The following is a 15749-nucleotide window of genomic DNA, read 5'->3' as shown; positions in this document are numbered from 1 at the left end:
GGCGGGGAACGGAAGATAACAGAGCCCAGGCTGTGCAGCCTGTTATCACAGAGCGGAGGAGCCCGGGCTCCTCCTCCTCCTCCTGTGACACACACACACACACACACACACAGACACAGACACACACACACAGTCCCGTTATTCAACACAGTTGCTGCATGTGGTGCCTGCAGGTGTCTAAAGCTATTTTCTAACAAAAAGAAAGTTCATTCAAATCAACTTTATGATGCTGCTGTACAATTTAAGTTTGTGTGTGTGTGAACAATTAAACCCATAATCAGTTTTTACTGGAACTGACTTTGAAAAAGCTGAATAAAAATAGTCAATGAGGAACTCACTTAAAGCATAAGGAGTCATGTGCCAAAGTTTAAACATGTCCATTAACATTAAATTGCAACACACCACAGTTTTTCATTGACTCAGCAGCTTGTTATGAGGTTGACTCTATTATTTAGTTTGGAATCACTGATCCATTTGTCCATCACAGGCGTGGACAGAGAGCTCTCTCTCTCTGATTCCCAGCACTGCTCATCATCTCCTGACCAGTGGTGAAAAAACAAGGTGTTTACACAAGGCTCTGTGCGTGCTGCTCTGACAACAAGAGGAAGTGGTTTTCACAGCTTTTCACAGCCTTGAGCTGCTATAGACTGTTAAAGAACTATGACACACAATTCATCCCAATATATACATCACAACCAGTCATTGCATAACTTTGTTTGATGCGGTGAGTTTGTCTGATCCATACATTGTGACACATGTGCACATTATATTAATACCACAGGAGCACCACTGCAGAGTGATCTGACAACAAAAGTTGACAGTTTTTATCAATTTTCAGTCAAAGTTGTAACACATAATGACACAACAAAGCATTTCTGTACAAAAAGAAAAAGAAAATAAATCTCCACTCTCTCATGCTAACACACACCCTTTGTGCAACTCTTAGAAAAGCTCAGATTTCCCTGAACCGTGACCTGAGGCGCCACGTGATACACAACATGTGACAAGATATGAGGCAGAAAATGTATAGTTACAGGCCGTCAGCTGTGACATGTATCTGAGGCACTGGAAGTCAGTCAGTGAAATGGCGGCTGCACCATCTTGTCCGCCGTGATGATGGAGGACTGGTGATGGCGGTGACGAGACGCAAAGTCAGTGTTTTCCTCGGTCAGCTGCTTGGTTTTCAGGCCGAGCCCCGACAGAGAGGGAGTTACAACAAACTCGTCCCGCGGAGGAGCTTTTCTCCTGACAGAAAGAGACGTATTGGTGAATGATGATGTCAGAAATTACATAGAATGTACTAATATTGATCTAAAAATGTCACACACAATACCTCAGAATGCTGCTCAGAGATGATTTGAGCCATGTGAAAAAGCTGAACTGAGCTGCAATACCTGCAAACAATTCAAAATCTGTTACACAATTTATATTTTGCTGTAATATTACAAATTCAATAAACCTCTGAGTATGTGAAGCTGCATCACTGCATGTGCACAAGTGAGACACTGGCATCATCTCACGGTCCTCCTGTGGGACAAACGTTTTTGACTCTTGCATTGCTTGTGCTCAGAAATGTGTGAGTCAGACTGTTAAGGCACGTTGTAATGTGGTGACAATGATGCACAGATGCAGAGTGTCCCATCCAGCTATTCTAGAAATCCTAAGCCACAACAGCTGCCAGGCTGCCGGGCAAAGAAACCGCAAGCAGCAACTCCCAGCAGAGCCACCAGGTCACGTAATAATGAAGGGAAACTGCTCCTGAGGGAGACTTTTAGTGCACATAATGGGATAGTGTGACCTGTTTAAAAAGCAATTCTATGTAAATTCTAATGCAGGTTTCTTAAGCCACTAAACTCTGTTTATAAATAGCCAATTTTAAGGTTGATGCAAAGATTATATTGAGTCGGAATTAATAGATTAAATTTTGAAACAGAGCAGCATCAGGCTTTTTCCACTGAAAGAACTCTCATAAAATATACAGGAACTGCTCCCTCATCGTCTATTCCAAACCTGCTGAGCCCAAAAGTTGAAGCAATCACCATCTACCTCGGCTGAGCTAGCAGTGTGTAATATTTCTCCTTCAAACTTGCTCTAAAGTATGTACAACTGTGCTGGTTGCTGCAGGCTTAACCCAGACGAAGTTTCTGGCTTTAAAATAGCAGTGACTTCCTGCAGTGGAAAAGTGTCTATAGGTTATAGGTGTCAAGCACAGACAGCATCAGCAGATGACAGCCCTTCTAAACAGGAAACGATCAGACAGCAATCACCTATAGGTAGTCCAGGACTTGTTTTCCCGATGTAGAAGAAGAGGATCAAGGCGGCTACTATGTTTGCTAATGCATACACCCACTGAATAACAAACATGATCAATACCGAACTCAGTGCCTGAAAGAAAGGAAACGATATCTTCAGATTAACCATTCTATTGTGCAGAAAATGAGTAAATAAAGTGTCTAATATAAATAATGTACCCCGATGAGGGCGATCCAGTGGTTACATAGCTTTCTATAGAAGGAATCGTGCATTGGCTGGATGTCGTAGCTGCAATGTTCTGCTTTACCACCAGCAGCTGGAAGATTAACAAGTGTGAGGTTACAAGTGCAACAGAATTCTGACATGTGATGGGTAATTCAGGTCACCTGCAGTGTGATTTTGAGTCTGAGCTGACGAGTCGTGGTCAGCATGACTTATCTTTGTTTGGCATTTGACTTCAGATTGTTCTCCTCCTGCGAGCCCCTCACGTTCACACTGCACCTCAGCTTCCTCCTCTGGTGTCGCTGAACTCTTCTCCTCTTCTCCCTCTTCTGAGAATACATTGCTGTTCAGGTCAAAGCCAAAACTGTCCATCAACTTCTGCTTAGTAGTGACCTTTCTGCTCTTAGATCTGCTGCTCGGCTCTTGCATGGAGGAAGCGGCCTCTGCTCCAGAATCAACAGGTGGAAAGATCTGGTCCATGTCCCTGGTAAACTCCAACAGAGTGCCTTTACTCTGCGGACTCTTGCTTCTGCTTCCATAATTAGGTAGAGCGTCTTCAATGAGAGGACTGCAGCTATGCCTGATGGACCTACGCTGGTTTCTATTACCAAGCATCTTGTTTTTGTTCTGGAGCTGGAAGGTCATGGCCACGCTGAAGTAGGAGTAGTCGATGAAACTGTAGGTAAGCATGAAGTTGATGGTAACAATGGGCGCCAAAACATTGACCTGACCAATGAAGATGAAGACCATGGTCAGCAGGCTGGTCAGGCAGATAGCCGCCACTGGGGTCTTGTTTGGGCCACTCTGTTACAGAGAAAGCTGGTTAGTGAGCACTGCACTACGACAGGATGCAAAATCAAGAGAGTTATGATGATTTTAAATTCTGCAAAAGACTCAATGGTGACAAAAATTCATAAAAGCAGCACGAAGACTCATGACACATGTAGATAAGGGGAAGAAAATCCCTTGTATATCTACCACCTCTATCATTTGCCCAGAAGCTCAAATCAATTCTGAAGGATAAACACCTATATTACATTTAAGGTTCTACATAAGAGACACAATACAACTTCACAGTCCAGGAAAACACAACTGAATGAATTCAAATTCTTAAAGTAATGCCACACCGATGATCCCTTTCTCAAAATGGAAAAATCATTTTAACATGTGGTTGGTTGATGAGTTTACTTTTACTTCCCAGGTCCTATTGCACAGTTTAAGGAACACTGCAGTGTGCCTGGCGGGCCTCCAGAGCATACAGCCGAGCAGCGCCCTGCCCGTCGCCCTTCCTGCGTTTGTTCTGAGGCTTTGATTTGGGCCAAGATGTCTAGAGCCTCATTCCAGCCTGCTGAGAGAGGTCAGACACTGCTGCCATCCAGGGAAGTCTGAGGAAAACTGGGGTGGACGGGGTCAGGACGTCAACGTGACTGTGCGCGCATTTGTGTGTGTGTGTGTGTGTGCAGCAGTGTGTCATAAATCTATGCTGCAATGAAGTCATTCCACTCACATCTATGGAGTCCGCAGTCTATAATTAGGAAGTAACAGTTCCGTGTTAAGTCCAACTGCCACACCCCCTATACATCCAGGCTAGGCATGCTTATTAGGTGACCATGTTCCAATCACTGCAGGGAATCAGAAACACCAATTCCTAATCCAAACCCTACATGACCTGTGTGCTACTTATCAAATAACAAAACATAATTTTTACTGATGCTCTCTTTATGCCTAAAAACAGGCTATACTTCTCAGCTAAGCTTTTCCTAAATGTTTTCACAGACACACAAGCGGCCCATGTCCTCATTATTTCACTGAGTACATACAGAGCTACTTTTTGGCAATGGTTTGCACATAACAGAAGTCCCTCCTGTCCTGAGGTGAACCTCTCATACAGCACATGTCCAGATTGTCCTTATAAGGTTTTATCTGAGGGTTTGTCCATCCTGGTGAAAAAGATTGTGTAACAGGGAATCATTTCTGTTAATAAGCAACTAAATCTATGAATTATAATGTGACCTCAGATTTCCTTGCTCGTATTTTCTACTTTTACAACCATAGTGCATGACATTTGCTTAGTTGCCATGGTAATAGAGTTCTTGACATGCTCAATATGGTAAAACCAGAGGAAAATATTAGTTGACGCCTATGTTTTAATAGTGTAAATAGGCAAACCATTAGTTGAGGTGCAACTTATGCCACTTATCTTCTTCGATCTGCTGTTATCTACTTCTTTAACTCTGCCATTCTCAAGTATACACACTCTACTGATCTCTACTGCACCACAGAGACACTGAAAATGCTTCCATGGAGTGACACAGAAAATAATACTTTAGAATTGAATCAATAATAATTTGTTCTTATGATAAAAAAACATGCAACAAATATAACACAGTAAAATGTGTAAAATAGGTAATCATCTGAAACTGCTGTTTGCTCATGTGGGTGTGCATCTAAGTGAACTCACTGCTGCACACACACTAAATAATCCCAACTGACATCATGATGGCTCGAGCTAATATTTTTCAGCCTGCTGTCAAAGTCCAGACATTCCACCCTTCATGGCTCCATCCATCCATCCATCCATTCATCCATCCACCCACCCCTCTTCCCAGGAAGGCCAAAGAGGGGATGACCCTCTCCTGAGCGATGCACTGCAGGATCCTGGGTGCTCCGTACAGGCCGCCCATGCAAGAAGCCAGAGAGGAGATGTAGAGGCCCAACAGAAAGAGGAAACCCACCAAGGAGACCTGGAGGAAGAAGGAAAACAAACACAGGGTGTAAAGGATGGGGTGGGGTTGAGCGCTCACAACAGCTACACCCAGCGCAGTTCCGCTGCAGCCAGCCCCTTATAAAAACAATGAGAACTGACCACTGATGGAGCAGCCAAGGACCCTTTCCAATCGACTAAAGCAAAAATGCCTGAAACCTTACAATTTTAACATCGTCACTCAATAATTTGGAACAAATTTAGTTTTAGTAGCAGACCTATCACTCATTCTGCAGTAACACTGCCTGTATACACACACAGAGCTGATTATTTAGTACTCTGTAGTTCAGGGCCTGATGCAGATCAATCACTTTTCATGGCACTACAAAACAGCTGTGAGCAGTTTGCATGTGTATGTGTGTGACCCCAACCTTGGAAACCTCAAATGAATCATGCTCATTCTTCCAATAACAGGGTGTGTTACTGGGAATTCATAAAACACACACCAGACACACATTCAACAGACAAAACAGTATAAAGAATGAATATGTTACACACTTAAAATAATAGATAATAGAATAGTGACAGTAAAATTGTATTTATTGAGCAGAATTACTGCCTCCTGCTAACCAGATAGGATTTTGTAAACCAGCACTACTGACCTCAATTTCCCCTCGTTACAAAATGTGTTCTCTTACTGTTTTTCACAAAAAGTGCCGCACAACAGTTGAACATACAAATAGAAAAGGGACCAGGATTTCATGTTTACATCATTGCTGACTGGAGCTGGAGTCAAAAAATACCTGCGACTACTGCATCTGACCTGTGAAGAAAGGGTGACTTGACCCCTTTACCACCAAAGGCAAAAGACAGATGTTTGTGTGTGTGTGTGTGTGTGTGTGTTTTGTTCAGTGTGAAAGGGGGTATTTTAAAGTCTGACAATATGACACTCAATTTCAACAAAACTAATGAGTAGTGTAGTGGACTTCCAGAGGAACAGGAGGTCTTCTGTCCTAATTGTCATCCAGGAAGAGGAAGTAAAGGTCAGCTGCTGTTAGACATTTGTGCCCAAGTTTTTTTTATGGCCTACATAACATGTGAGGTCACAATAACCTTTGACCAACAAATTCCTGTCAGTTTAAGGTATTTCTGAAATTTTTATGTTCACAAGAATGCAATGGATGGATGGACTATCCAAAAGATAATCCCTTCAGGCCACAGCTGCTGGCAACTGTCATACAAGTTGTGAATGATAAACTTGAGAAAAGTTATGATTTTCTTCCACATGAGCATGGAAAATGCCCACAGTCCTACCCAGGCATTTAGAAAGTAGAAAGTAAGAGTCAAAACCTAAAATAACCACAGCACACACATCAACAAAGTGAGCCCTGGTGGGGAATCCCCTCACTAAGTGTAGGAAACATGCAGGAGTTTACCTTTTCTGCTATCAAGAAGTCATAACGCAGAGCTTCTCTGGTGCAGATGGCCCCCAGGAGGAAGACAAAGACCAGATACAGGAACCACCTGCGGGTCACCAACAGTACAGCATAAACAAACGGCTTCTTTTTGTCGGTGTTATTAGGACGCTCCTGACAACTTCTGTCTGATGGAGGCAGTGCTGTGAATGTGGGTTGGTTTGTTCTCTCCAGTGAAAGTAAAAAGTCACCAGTCAGTTTAGATGTTGGATGAGTCACAGTATCAGAATATTACAGTGATTTGTACCTAAATATAATTTATAGTCTTATTTTGATTCTGTGCATCTATATTGTAGTTACAGCCTTGCATACTTCAGTGTTTTGCAGCTGTGTTTCTGTGTGTAACTATATTGTGATGTGTGTGCTGGCGGTGGGTTTGGGGTGTTATCGTACGAGGTGAAGACAGCTGCCAGCGTTCCCACTGGGATGTTGTGTTCAGGCCGCTGAAGGTCTGAGCTCATGTTGAAGCCTGCCATAACCCCTACACACACACAAACCACAAAAATGTACACACACACTGGACAATAAAAAATGTATTTTTACACACTGCATCTCTGCAAGAATGGAAAACAGGGCCGACGTGTTGACATATGCTATTGTGAGAAACAGAGGAGGAGATGGTGGCTGGAGGTACTCACCTGTAGCAGCAGGAAAGAAGACCCCAAACACGGTGAAGAAGTTTTCTCCTGGGCTGTAGTCTGGCATTGTGTTACTGCTGAGCAGCCCGGCCGAATAACCAATGAAACCATGATCTACACACAACACACAAATCTAGATAAGTACAAGAACTGAGGAAAAAGCCTAGTATTTGCCTACATGTAACGAATCGCTATGGGAAAAGGGCAATTAACTCATCTTTGTACATGATTGTAATGGAAAAACAATAATCAATAAATCAGCATTTCCTTAAACATTATACAGTCAAAAGTATTTTGAATTACTGCTTAAAGAGAATATTTAAGTGTAATAGGTGTGCAACTAAAAAGGTGGTTTTCTCCATATAAATCGTCTAAGCTTTTAAAATATTGTATATATTATATATATTAAAAATATAAACAAAATAAGTACAAAAGCAACTCTACTAGAATATTTGGTAGAATATGCACAATCGTGCTAACTGCACACCAGACTCAAGTTTAATATTTAAAAGGGTTTAAGGTGCTTGATTAGGTTCAGATGCCCTCTACTTTGTTAGGAAATTATCTTAGAGAGAGTTAAAACTGAAGACACTCCAACAGTGACCAGGGGAATTCAAGTGAATTTGTACACATGACTGCAGGAGAAACCAGCTACATCCATAATAACAATGTCAACTGCCCCCCCTCTCAAAACTCTGTATTTTGTATGAATGCACTGCCAGAGGGATGAGATCAAACATGCTGCATCCTCTTTAGAAGAGATAACCAGGGGACAACAGCACATCCTCAATAGAATCAAAATGTACCACACAGCATGCGAGTCATTGAAGCCTTAAGCCAATAAGGGCTTAAGTTCTCTGGTCATAGAGGTTGTGGAGAAGAACTGCTTAAGTGTCCAGGTTAGAAAATAGGATGCAACGGTATATGGCATGGTCTGTAAAGTCTGAAGAGTTGGATCACTCTAATACCTAATAATGCAAATTTTAAATTTAGACTTTGAAACAATGAACTTTAAATCCTTTATACTGTGAAATTAGAAACTGAATCCACCTAATTGTGTTACTACTGTGAGGTTTGCATGTGTTTAGTTTTTATTTGATCATCATATTTGCACACATTATCCTGCTGATACCTTGGGGACATAAGAAAACACCTCTAGCAGTTGTTTAAAACATCACACCAGAGGGTTAGAAAATGCTGCAGCCATTTAAACAGTTTATACTGTCCCTCACAACTCAAACAAAAGGTCAGATTTGAATCATAGTGACTTAACTCTAGATAAGATGGCCTAACCTGAGCCTGTAACAACTGTTAGAATACATGTCAACAACAGGTATATTCAGGTTGTAGTCTTACACAGGTTGGTTCAGAGAATGTGTGAGAGGACATTGTTCTGTATACTATGGTGGGGGCCATTTAAACTAGTACACAGTCTGAAGGACCCGCCTATGTTACAACACCGGACATTTCCCCCTTGGTTATCTTGCGATGGGAAAGAATGTGTTCTCTCAGATTAATGACATGTTTATCCAAAAGGAAGTCACCACCCTTTTCAGAAGCTCAGCAGCTTCCAAGTTTGAGAGAAAGAATCGAAGCGAGCAAGAGAGGGAGACAGAGAGTGGGAAAAGAGAGAGAGAGAGAGAGAGAGAGAGAGAGAGAGAGAGGGAGCTTGCTCATTTTTTTTCTTTTTGTGTTAGACAAAAGCCCAAACCAAAAACGGCCTGTGTATATCAGCTGTGCATGATCTGCAGGATATGTATTAAAGAGGTGTAAAAACTGACATCAAATGGGCCTGGCTCAAACTCTTGTTCACTTTGTGACCCTGTCTGTCTAAACAATCAGGATCTAACAAATCCAGGGCAGTTGGTGTCTGCAGCATGGGGTCCCCACCCATATTACAACATCACACAACATCCAAGTGAGCCCGACTCTGCCAGGACTCAGCTCTCCCTGAACATTTAGCTAGGGGCATTCGCATGTTCATAACACTGTTTAATAAAATACTGTTAATGAGCACTTTCAGCTGGTACTGTACTACTGTGATATATATATGACACTATTGAATCACTGTTGATCAGCATGTTGTTTATTTCAGGTGGAAAAGCGTGATTTATTTTTAAATTTTACTGCAGTCATTTTTGAGATGGGAAGCTGCCACTGTTGCTGGAGGTTTGTACAGATATTTGTGATGTGAGACAGAGATGTTAATGAGAGCCTAGTGTTAGGTCAGCATCAGAGGAGAACTTCTACTAATTTGGCTGGTCTTTATCCTCACACGCATAAACAATTATAGCGACATGTCTTCCTAACTATTGGCCTTAAAATGTGGTGCTGAAATGTATGTGGTCCTGAGGATCAAGGTTAATGACGTCCTAAACGTAATGGGTAACAAATATTTTAGATGAAGCTGTTGTGAGAATGTCTTTATTCTCTGAAGAGCAAGTGCGCAGGCTGAGTGGGGCTCCTTTCTGAGCTCAGCATTCCTCTCATACAGACTGGAATGTGTAGTCGGGTTACATGAACATCTGAGGCCTCTCCCTCTGTCAGACTGACCTCTCACTCTCCCATACTAACCAGCATGCACTGCTGTGCGTGGAGTCCAGTGCAGGTTGTGATTTTACAGAGGTAGAGTGGGTCCCTGTGGAATGATTGAGAACTATATATTACAGTCGGGATCACAGGGAGAGATGATGTGGCGGTCTCTGGAGCAAAGCAGCAGGCTTCAGATCTCAGTTCCGGCCGACTCTCTTTGTCATTTTCCAAAAATGTGGGTGAGTCTGGTTAACACCCTAAACCCCAGACCCAAGGAGCATATTATGGCTTCCTGTTTAGTGGGGGGGAGACACTTCAACTACAGGGACAAGGCGAGGCGTGTCAGGTTGTATTTCATCTGTGCACCACAATCAGAGGGATTTGTGGTTAACCTGTGAGGTTGTAGTGACAATACACTGGCAGTGTGACCAACCAAACTAAATAATTTACTAGACCTAAAAGTGCAGAGAGGAATCCTCCTCCCATCTAACAACATGAAGCACTATCTTTATGTTGCAGGGTTTCCGTTTTAACTCCACCTGTCATGAAGGTTACATCAGTGGTCAAGAAGAAGAAGAAAGCCAGATAGGTATTACCCAACAATGGCGTGTGAATCCTACCACGTAGCACTGCAAGTGTTCTCTGAGCACTTGTTATCAAACCATGACAACATGATTTGGCTGTGGCTCTTTTTCCTTCAGGATGTGCCTCAGCGTTCAGTGAGTTCAGGCTAATCTAGGCTGTTCGAGCAAGCTTGGGGACCTGTTGGTTCTGTGCCAATCATGAGGTCACCACAACACACAGGCAGCAGCACTTAATTGGAAAAACCTGGAGTGGCCATTATGGCTGGTTTTCCCACTGTTTGTTAGGGCTGCAAACTGACTTTCACCAACTGTGCTGTAAAGCAGGGAGGGACGGAGAAGAGCCACGGCTACTGAAGTAGTACAACTAAATCTGGGGACAAGCAATGCTATGTGTATGTATAATGTATGTTTTAATGCATGACCTTGCTTGCATGTGGAGTACAGTGAGTGACTTTGTGTCTAAAATGTGTCATTTAAAAACAGAATTCGCTTCTGGAACCCGTTTGTCTTCCCACTGGGCAGGAAGTGGATAATCACTGAGAACAGGAAATGTGGGGAGGACTTCCTCACAGGCCAACAAAAGAGTATAATCTCTTCAAAAAGACAGAAATACCTCACTATAGAAAAAAAGAAAATTCTTAATAAACACATCAATAGCTAAAGATAAAATACAATATGTACAAAAGGCACCTTAAAGTCCAATTAAAAAAAAAAGTGGAGCAAAAACAGGTCAACCAACAGACCACGCTCATACAACACTAAGAAAATAAATGATACTACAGCTACACCTACTGGCCAGAACAGGCCACATACAACTGCAGTCAACTAATCATATTATTGAAGGCTGCATTCAACATATTATTGTACAGCAATGCGGCAATAAACTGCCCTCAGATTTTTGTCTTACATCCATATAATTCTGGGGCAAACAAGGTCTGACTTAACATTGGGATTTAACCCTTCCCACTCCTCTGTACCTCTGTATCCCTGATCCCAGCCTTACCTGGGTCAAGGTGTGTGAAGGTGCCAATGACAAAGTCCAGCGTGGAGATGGCCAGAACAGCCAGCAGCAGCAGCTGGAGTCTGACAATCCACTTCACACCCGCCAGGTTGATTCCAAGGAGGGCAAGCAGCACTGCAGCTGACATGCAGCGTACCACCCACTGATTCTGCAGACCCAGCAGCTCCGCCACTGACTCAGAGAAGCCTGTGATGTACATGGCTCCAGCCACACACTGCAGGGGGAAATGCAGCATAATAGAAACATGGCATATGGAAATTATATGAAATGCTTTAAATATTAAATGTGATAAAAAAAATGTTAAGATGACCTGTCCAAACACATAGAGGAGGCCTACAGTGCCTCCTACTCTGCCACCCAGGACAGTGGAGATCATGGAGTAGATTCCTCCACTTCCAACACCACAGTGCTCACACACTCCGATCCCCGACATCACCGTCACTAACGCAACCACCACCACCATGGAGACGAGGAACATCCCAAGCAGCACTCCTGTGTTCCCCTTGAATAATGACAGGAAACAATTTCATACACAATGGTGCTTATCATCCCCATATTTTCCTCATATATCCCTCTCCATTTTTCTATCTATTCAAGGACTACAGACAGAGCTTGGTGAAAAGGTGTGTTAGGCCATCATGTGCTAAGCTACAGTTTTCCCTTCACTCAAAAACAAGCTTGTAATTTTGGATTAGACGTCTGAATAGGAAACCTTGTCCTCCCACACCACAAACTATAGTTTAGTTGTCACGATGATCATGAAGCGGATGTAGCAATTACAATCCCAGGGACAGGGACTTTGTAACACTGTCCTATCATGACGGATGCCTATTGTAGTGTTTAGGATCAACTGTCAGCAAGACATACTTAATTAGAGCTGCAGCCAAAAATAAAGAGCCTGAACAAAGCTGGAATAAAATGCAAAAAGTAAACTATTACCAAACATCCTAGAAACAGCCTAGATAATACAAAGAATACTGCACTAAACTGATGTGTCCTGTAGTCCTATACGGATGTGTGTACTGACAGAAAGGTAAGATGTTAACATAGGAGTGCAATTTATTCATATTCCTATAAAATTGTATGTTTTTGCCACTTTCTTTAATCCTCTTAGGTTTGATTACATGATAAAATATTAAATGTGATTTCATTATTTTCTTTTAGTGTCTCTGTGCTGTTACCTCAGAGACATACAGTACAAACACAGAATGTACTAACCACCAGGTAGCCGGTACGCAGGAAGAGAACCACACCAAAGATGTTGATCATGCAGGTGGTGAAGACACCATCCCACGTGCCAAAAAGCACCGGCTCCCACGCAAACAGTGTGTGTTTGATCCTCCACCATGGCTGGCTAGTCTGCTGAAAGCCCTGAACACACAAAGGTGTGAGGTTTTATTGTTCCATTGCTGACTCTTTATCACATTCAGTGTTATTATTTGTGTTGCTCTCAGATTTTAATTCAGATCCTTTAATAAAAATACATTGTAAAGTCCTGAATGAAATGTTCTACTTAAGGAAAATGTACGCAAACAAAGATCGTCCATACATACCAATGAATTGTCAAGTTGATGTGGAAAATGTCTCACCTGTGCATCTTCATGGAACAGATCGTGGACATGTGTGTTTGCGTTGACATCAGCAGATCCACCCTTTAACAGCTCTGCCCCATCTCCCTCCTGGTCACAGGTGTGCACAGTCCAACCGACTGGCAGGGTTTCCATTACAGTCTGCAAACATACACAGTTGTGTTGTGGTTTCAAATAGTCGGGCATGGAATATAAACTCACAACATGAAAAAAAGAACTCTTTTCATTAATGAGTGACCACGTTAAGGACGGGAGGTGAATTTATCTTGAAACTGGTGCCAACTTTCTTGGGTAAACAGCAACAGGTGCCGCTTGTGGTTCAGAAGCCCATGTCGGCCAATGTGATGAAGGAAAAAAAAAGATTATTATTATTATCAGCCATCAATATCCTACATTGGCAGTGGTATCTTTGAATTAAAACATGAAATACATTAAAATCAGAATGATATTGTATAATATCAAATTTGAGTCAGTCAAAGAACACGTTTTAATGGAATTACTTTCTCTAAAATATTGACTTAGTGTATCAATACAGTAAGAAATTGTGTTAAAATTGTGTGAAATTGAGTTATCAAAAGTTGCTTTCTTCCAGTGTTTTATATTAGAAACAAATGGGCACACAAAGCTTAGCAGACCCAAAGGACCATAGAAAAGATAAAATGTTATTATTATGAAATATTAGAAATGTTTGATTATGGCTGAAACTTTTTGTATTTCATCACTTTCTTTTTTTATCAGATTGGCGGAAATGAGCTTCTATTACCCCGGATACAGCCGCAGGTTGTGCGCATGTGCACACTGCTAAGATTTAACTAAAACCATCACATTAGCATAACAATTAGCATCATAACAACAGTTAGCATCACATTTTGGCCTTCAAACAACTATTTTAGTACAGTTTAGTTTAAAAAATGGATGACTACACACACACAGGGTCGAGGCCAGACCTAATAAACAAACTTATCTATTTTCTAGCATTACTTTCTAGAGACAAAAACAAACGTTTTGTAAACGAATAAAAGTAAAAGTGAGGTAAATTAGCAAGTTTTTTGAGCAGACTTTGGTTTTAGAAGTTGCCTCCACTTACATGAAGCTTCACGTCCACGATTCAGCTAGCAAACACTTACCATTCACAGCCTCGTATCATTCCGCAGGGCTTATTAAAAACAGGAGACAAAACAATTAAAGCAAAATGAAGCATCGAGTCAATTCATTGTTTTTCGGTGATGAACCTTCCGCCGGACTGACAACGTGTTTCACGGGGACGTCAGCTGCCAGCCAGCAGGATGTGCTGTCACTCGTTACCTTTGCTGGGTGTGTGTTAGTTAGTGGAATTTACACAAGGATCCTGTGTTAGCTTTGGCAAGCCCTGCTGTGGGTAAAGTTGACTAATGATTACAAATGAGAAATGCACGCACCACTAAATAGCCTTATCTTTTTTTAATGCATGGTAGACATTTTATATTTTTAGACTATTAAAAAGCAGAGATTTAGGCCATGTTGCATGCTGGCTGACTGCCATAAATTACCGTAAATTCTATAAAAACAAATATATTTGTTCTGAAACAAAAAGGCACGAAGCTGCAGCTGCTGCAATTAAAAAAAAAACTCAGTGTCACATAATGTGAATTATTTTATTTATAAGGACATGACACACAACAATCAAAACAACAATTTAATCAGACTGCTTACAAATCATAATATATTGCAAAAAATCTAACCATATGGGTTACTTGACTGAAATTAACCAGCTACAATTAAAGCTGCACATTATTCATAAAACCAAGTTCACTCGACCCAACATGTCAGAGACCATGCAAATAAACCTCAAACGTCAGACCAACCTCGGAGTGAAGCAGAAGGCTTCCTCGTCGGTCAAAGTTCAGATTCCATCTCGACATAAACGACTTGTACGGAGATAAATGAGGGTAGCAGGAGTGACTGCATATTATGTTCTATACATATCAGTGCCTTAAATTTTGACATGTTTCAAAAAATAGTTTTATATCAAAAAATTCAGAGTTCAGATCATTTTACACAAAACATTTTCTTTTCTTTTTTTTTTTTCTCTAGCTTATACAAGGACACTTATGGCCAGGGTACTGACAATAGTTCAAAGGAAAATATACCATTGTACTGCTCATATGAAACTGCATTTCAATAAATGCAAGTTCATAAATAATAAAGAAGAAGTAATTTCATGGGATACATTTTACAAAAGCAGAATGTACTCATCTGCGCTGTGCTTTTCAAAGTTGCTAACAATAAAATGGGTGCAAAATGAAGTGTGTCTACCACAGAACCATTATTTTTAAGGAGAAATTGGGTTGTATACACAGTTGTATACAGTAAAACGGACCCATCATAATGCACACTAAGCTGCATTAAAAACAAAGTCCACTTTAACTAATGGAACTTTGTTTTAAACCGTGAATTCTGATCAGTGGTGAAGTATTTACACAGCCACATTTTGTTGTGGAGTGAAACAAGTTTTGTTGTTGTTGACCCTAGTAAATGCTTGAAAACAAAAACAACACGTCTTCCGCTGACAAAGTGTCTCTTTCTATTGACAAAGATCTAACAGTACTTCTCAGAACATAAAAAATATACAATGTATTTACAGCAGGACATTTTTTTTTACATTCTAGAGGGAATGGTCAGTGAAGAAAAATCTAATAATTCATGATTTGTGTGATGTTGCTTGTCCCTGATTGTCTGTGAAACAAAACTG

General features: G+C 41.3%; 1 protein-coding gene across 2 annotated transcripts; it reads right to left on the bottom strand.

The window, feature by feature from the left end:
* Position 1: 1 nt before the first annotated feature.
* slc12a8 (solute carrier family 12 member 8) lies at positions 2-14310 on the bottom strand. 2 transcript variants are annotated; one of them, XM_028393669.1, is made up of 15 exons: positions 14146-14310; positions 13019-13159; positions 12648-12800; positions 11740-11931; positions 11412-11643; positions 7293-7406; positions 7048-7135; positions 6616-6703; positions 5073-5219; positions 2640-3279; positions 2472-2569; positions 2268-2385; positions 1334-1394; positions 1035-1245; positions 2-82 (listed from the first exon to the last, which is right to left on the bottom strand). In XM_028393669.1, exons 1-14 carry the CDS (start codon positions 14146-14148, stop codon positions 1077-1079), a joined length of 2244 nt encoding a protein of 747 aa, XP_028249470.1. In that variant the 5' UTR covers positions 14149-14310; the 3' UTR covers positions 2-82; positions 1035-1076. The 2 variants fall into 2 exon arrangements, with proteins under 2 accessions (XP_028249470.1, XP_028249469.1); XM_028393668.1 differs by lacking the exon at positions 2-82 and having other exon boundaries at positions 793-1245.
* Positions 14311-15749: the final 1439 nt, after the last annotated feature.

The sequence above is a fragment of the Parambassis ranga genome, chromosome 21 (assembly GCF_900634625.1).
Source record: "Parambassis ranga chromosome 21, fParRan2.1, whole genome shotgun sequence".
Classification (NCBI taxonomy): Eukaryota; Metazoa; Chordata; class Actinopteri; family Ambassidae; genus Parambassis; species Parambassis ranga.
This window is presented reverse-complemented; position numbering and strand designations above follow the sequence as displayed.

Bases quoted from the DNA above. Each gene is read 5' to 3' on its own strand.
- slc12a8 (XM_028393669.1), bottom strand. The intron at 11,644-11,739 runs GTCATCTTAACA...TTCCCCCTGCAG, and splicing joins TCCTCTATGTGTTTGGACAG to TGTGTGGCTGGAGCCATGTA. The intron at 7,136-7,292 runs GTGAGTACCTCC...GTGTGTGTGTAG, and splicing joins CTTCTTTCCTGCTGCTACAG to GGGTTATGGCAGGCTTCAAC.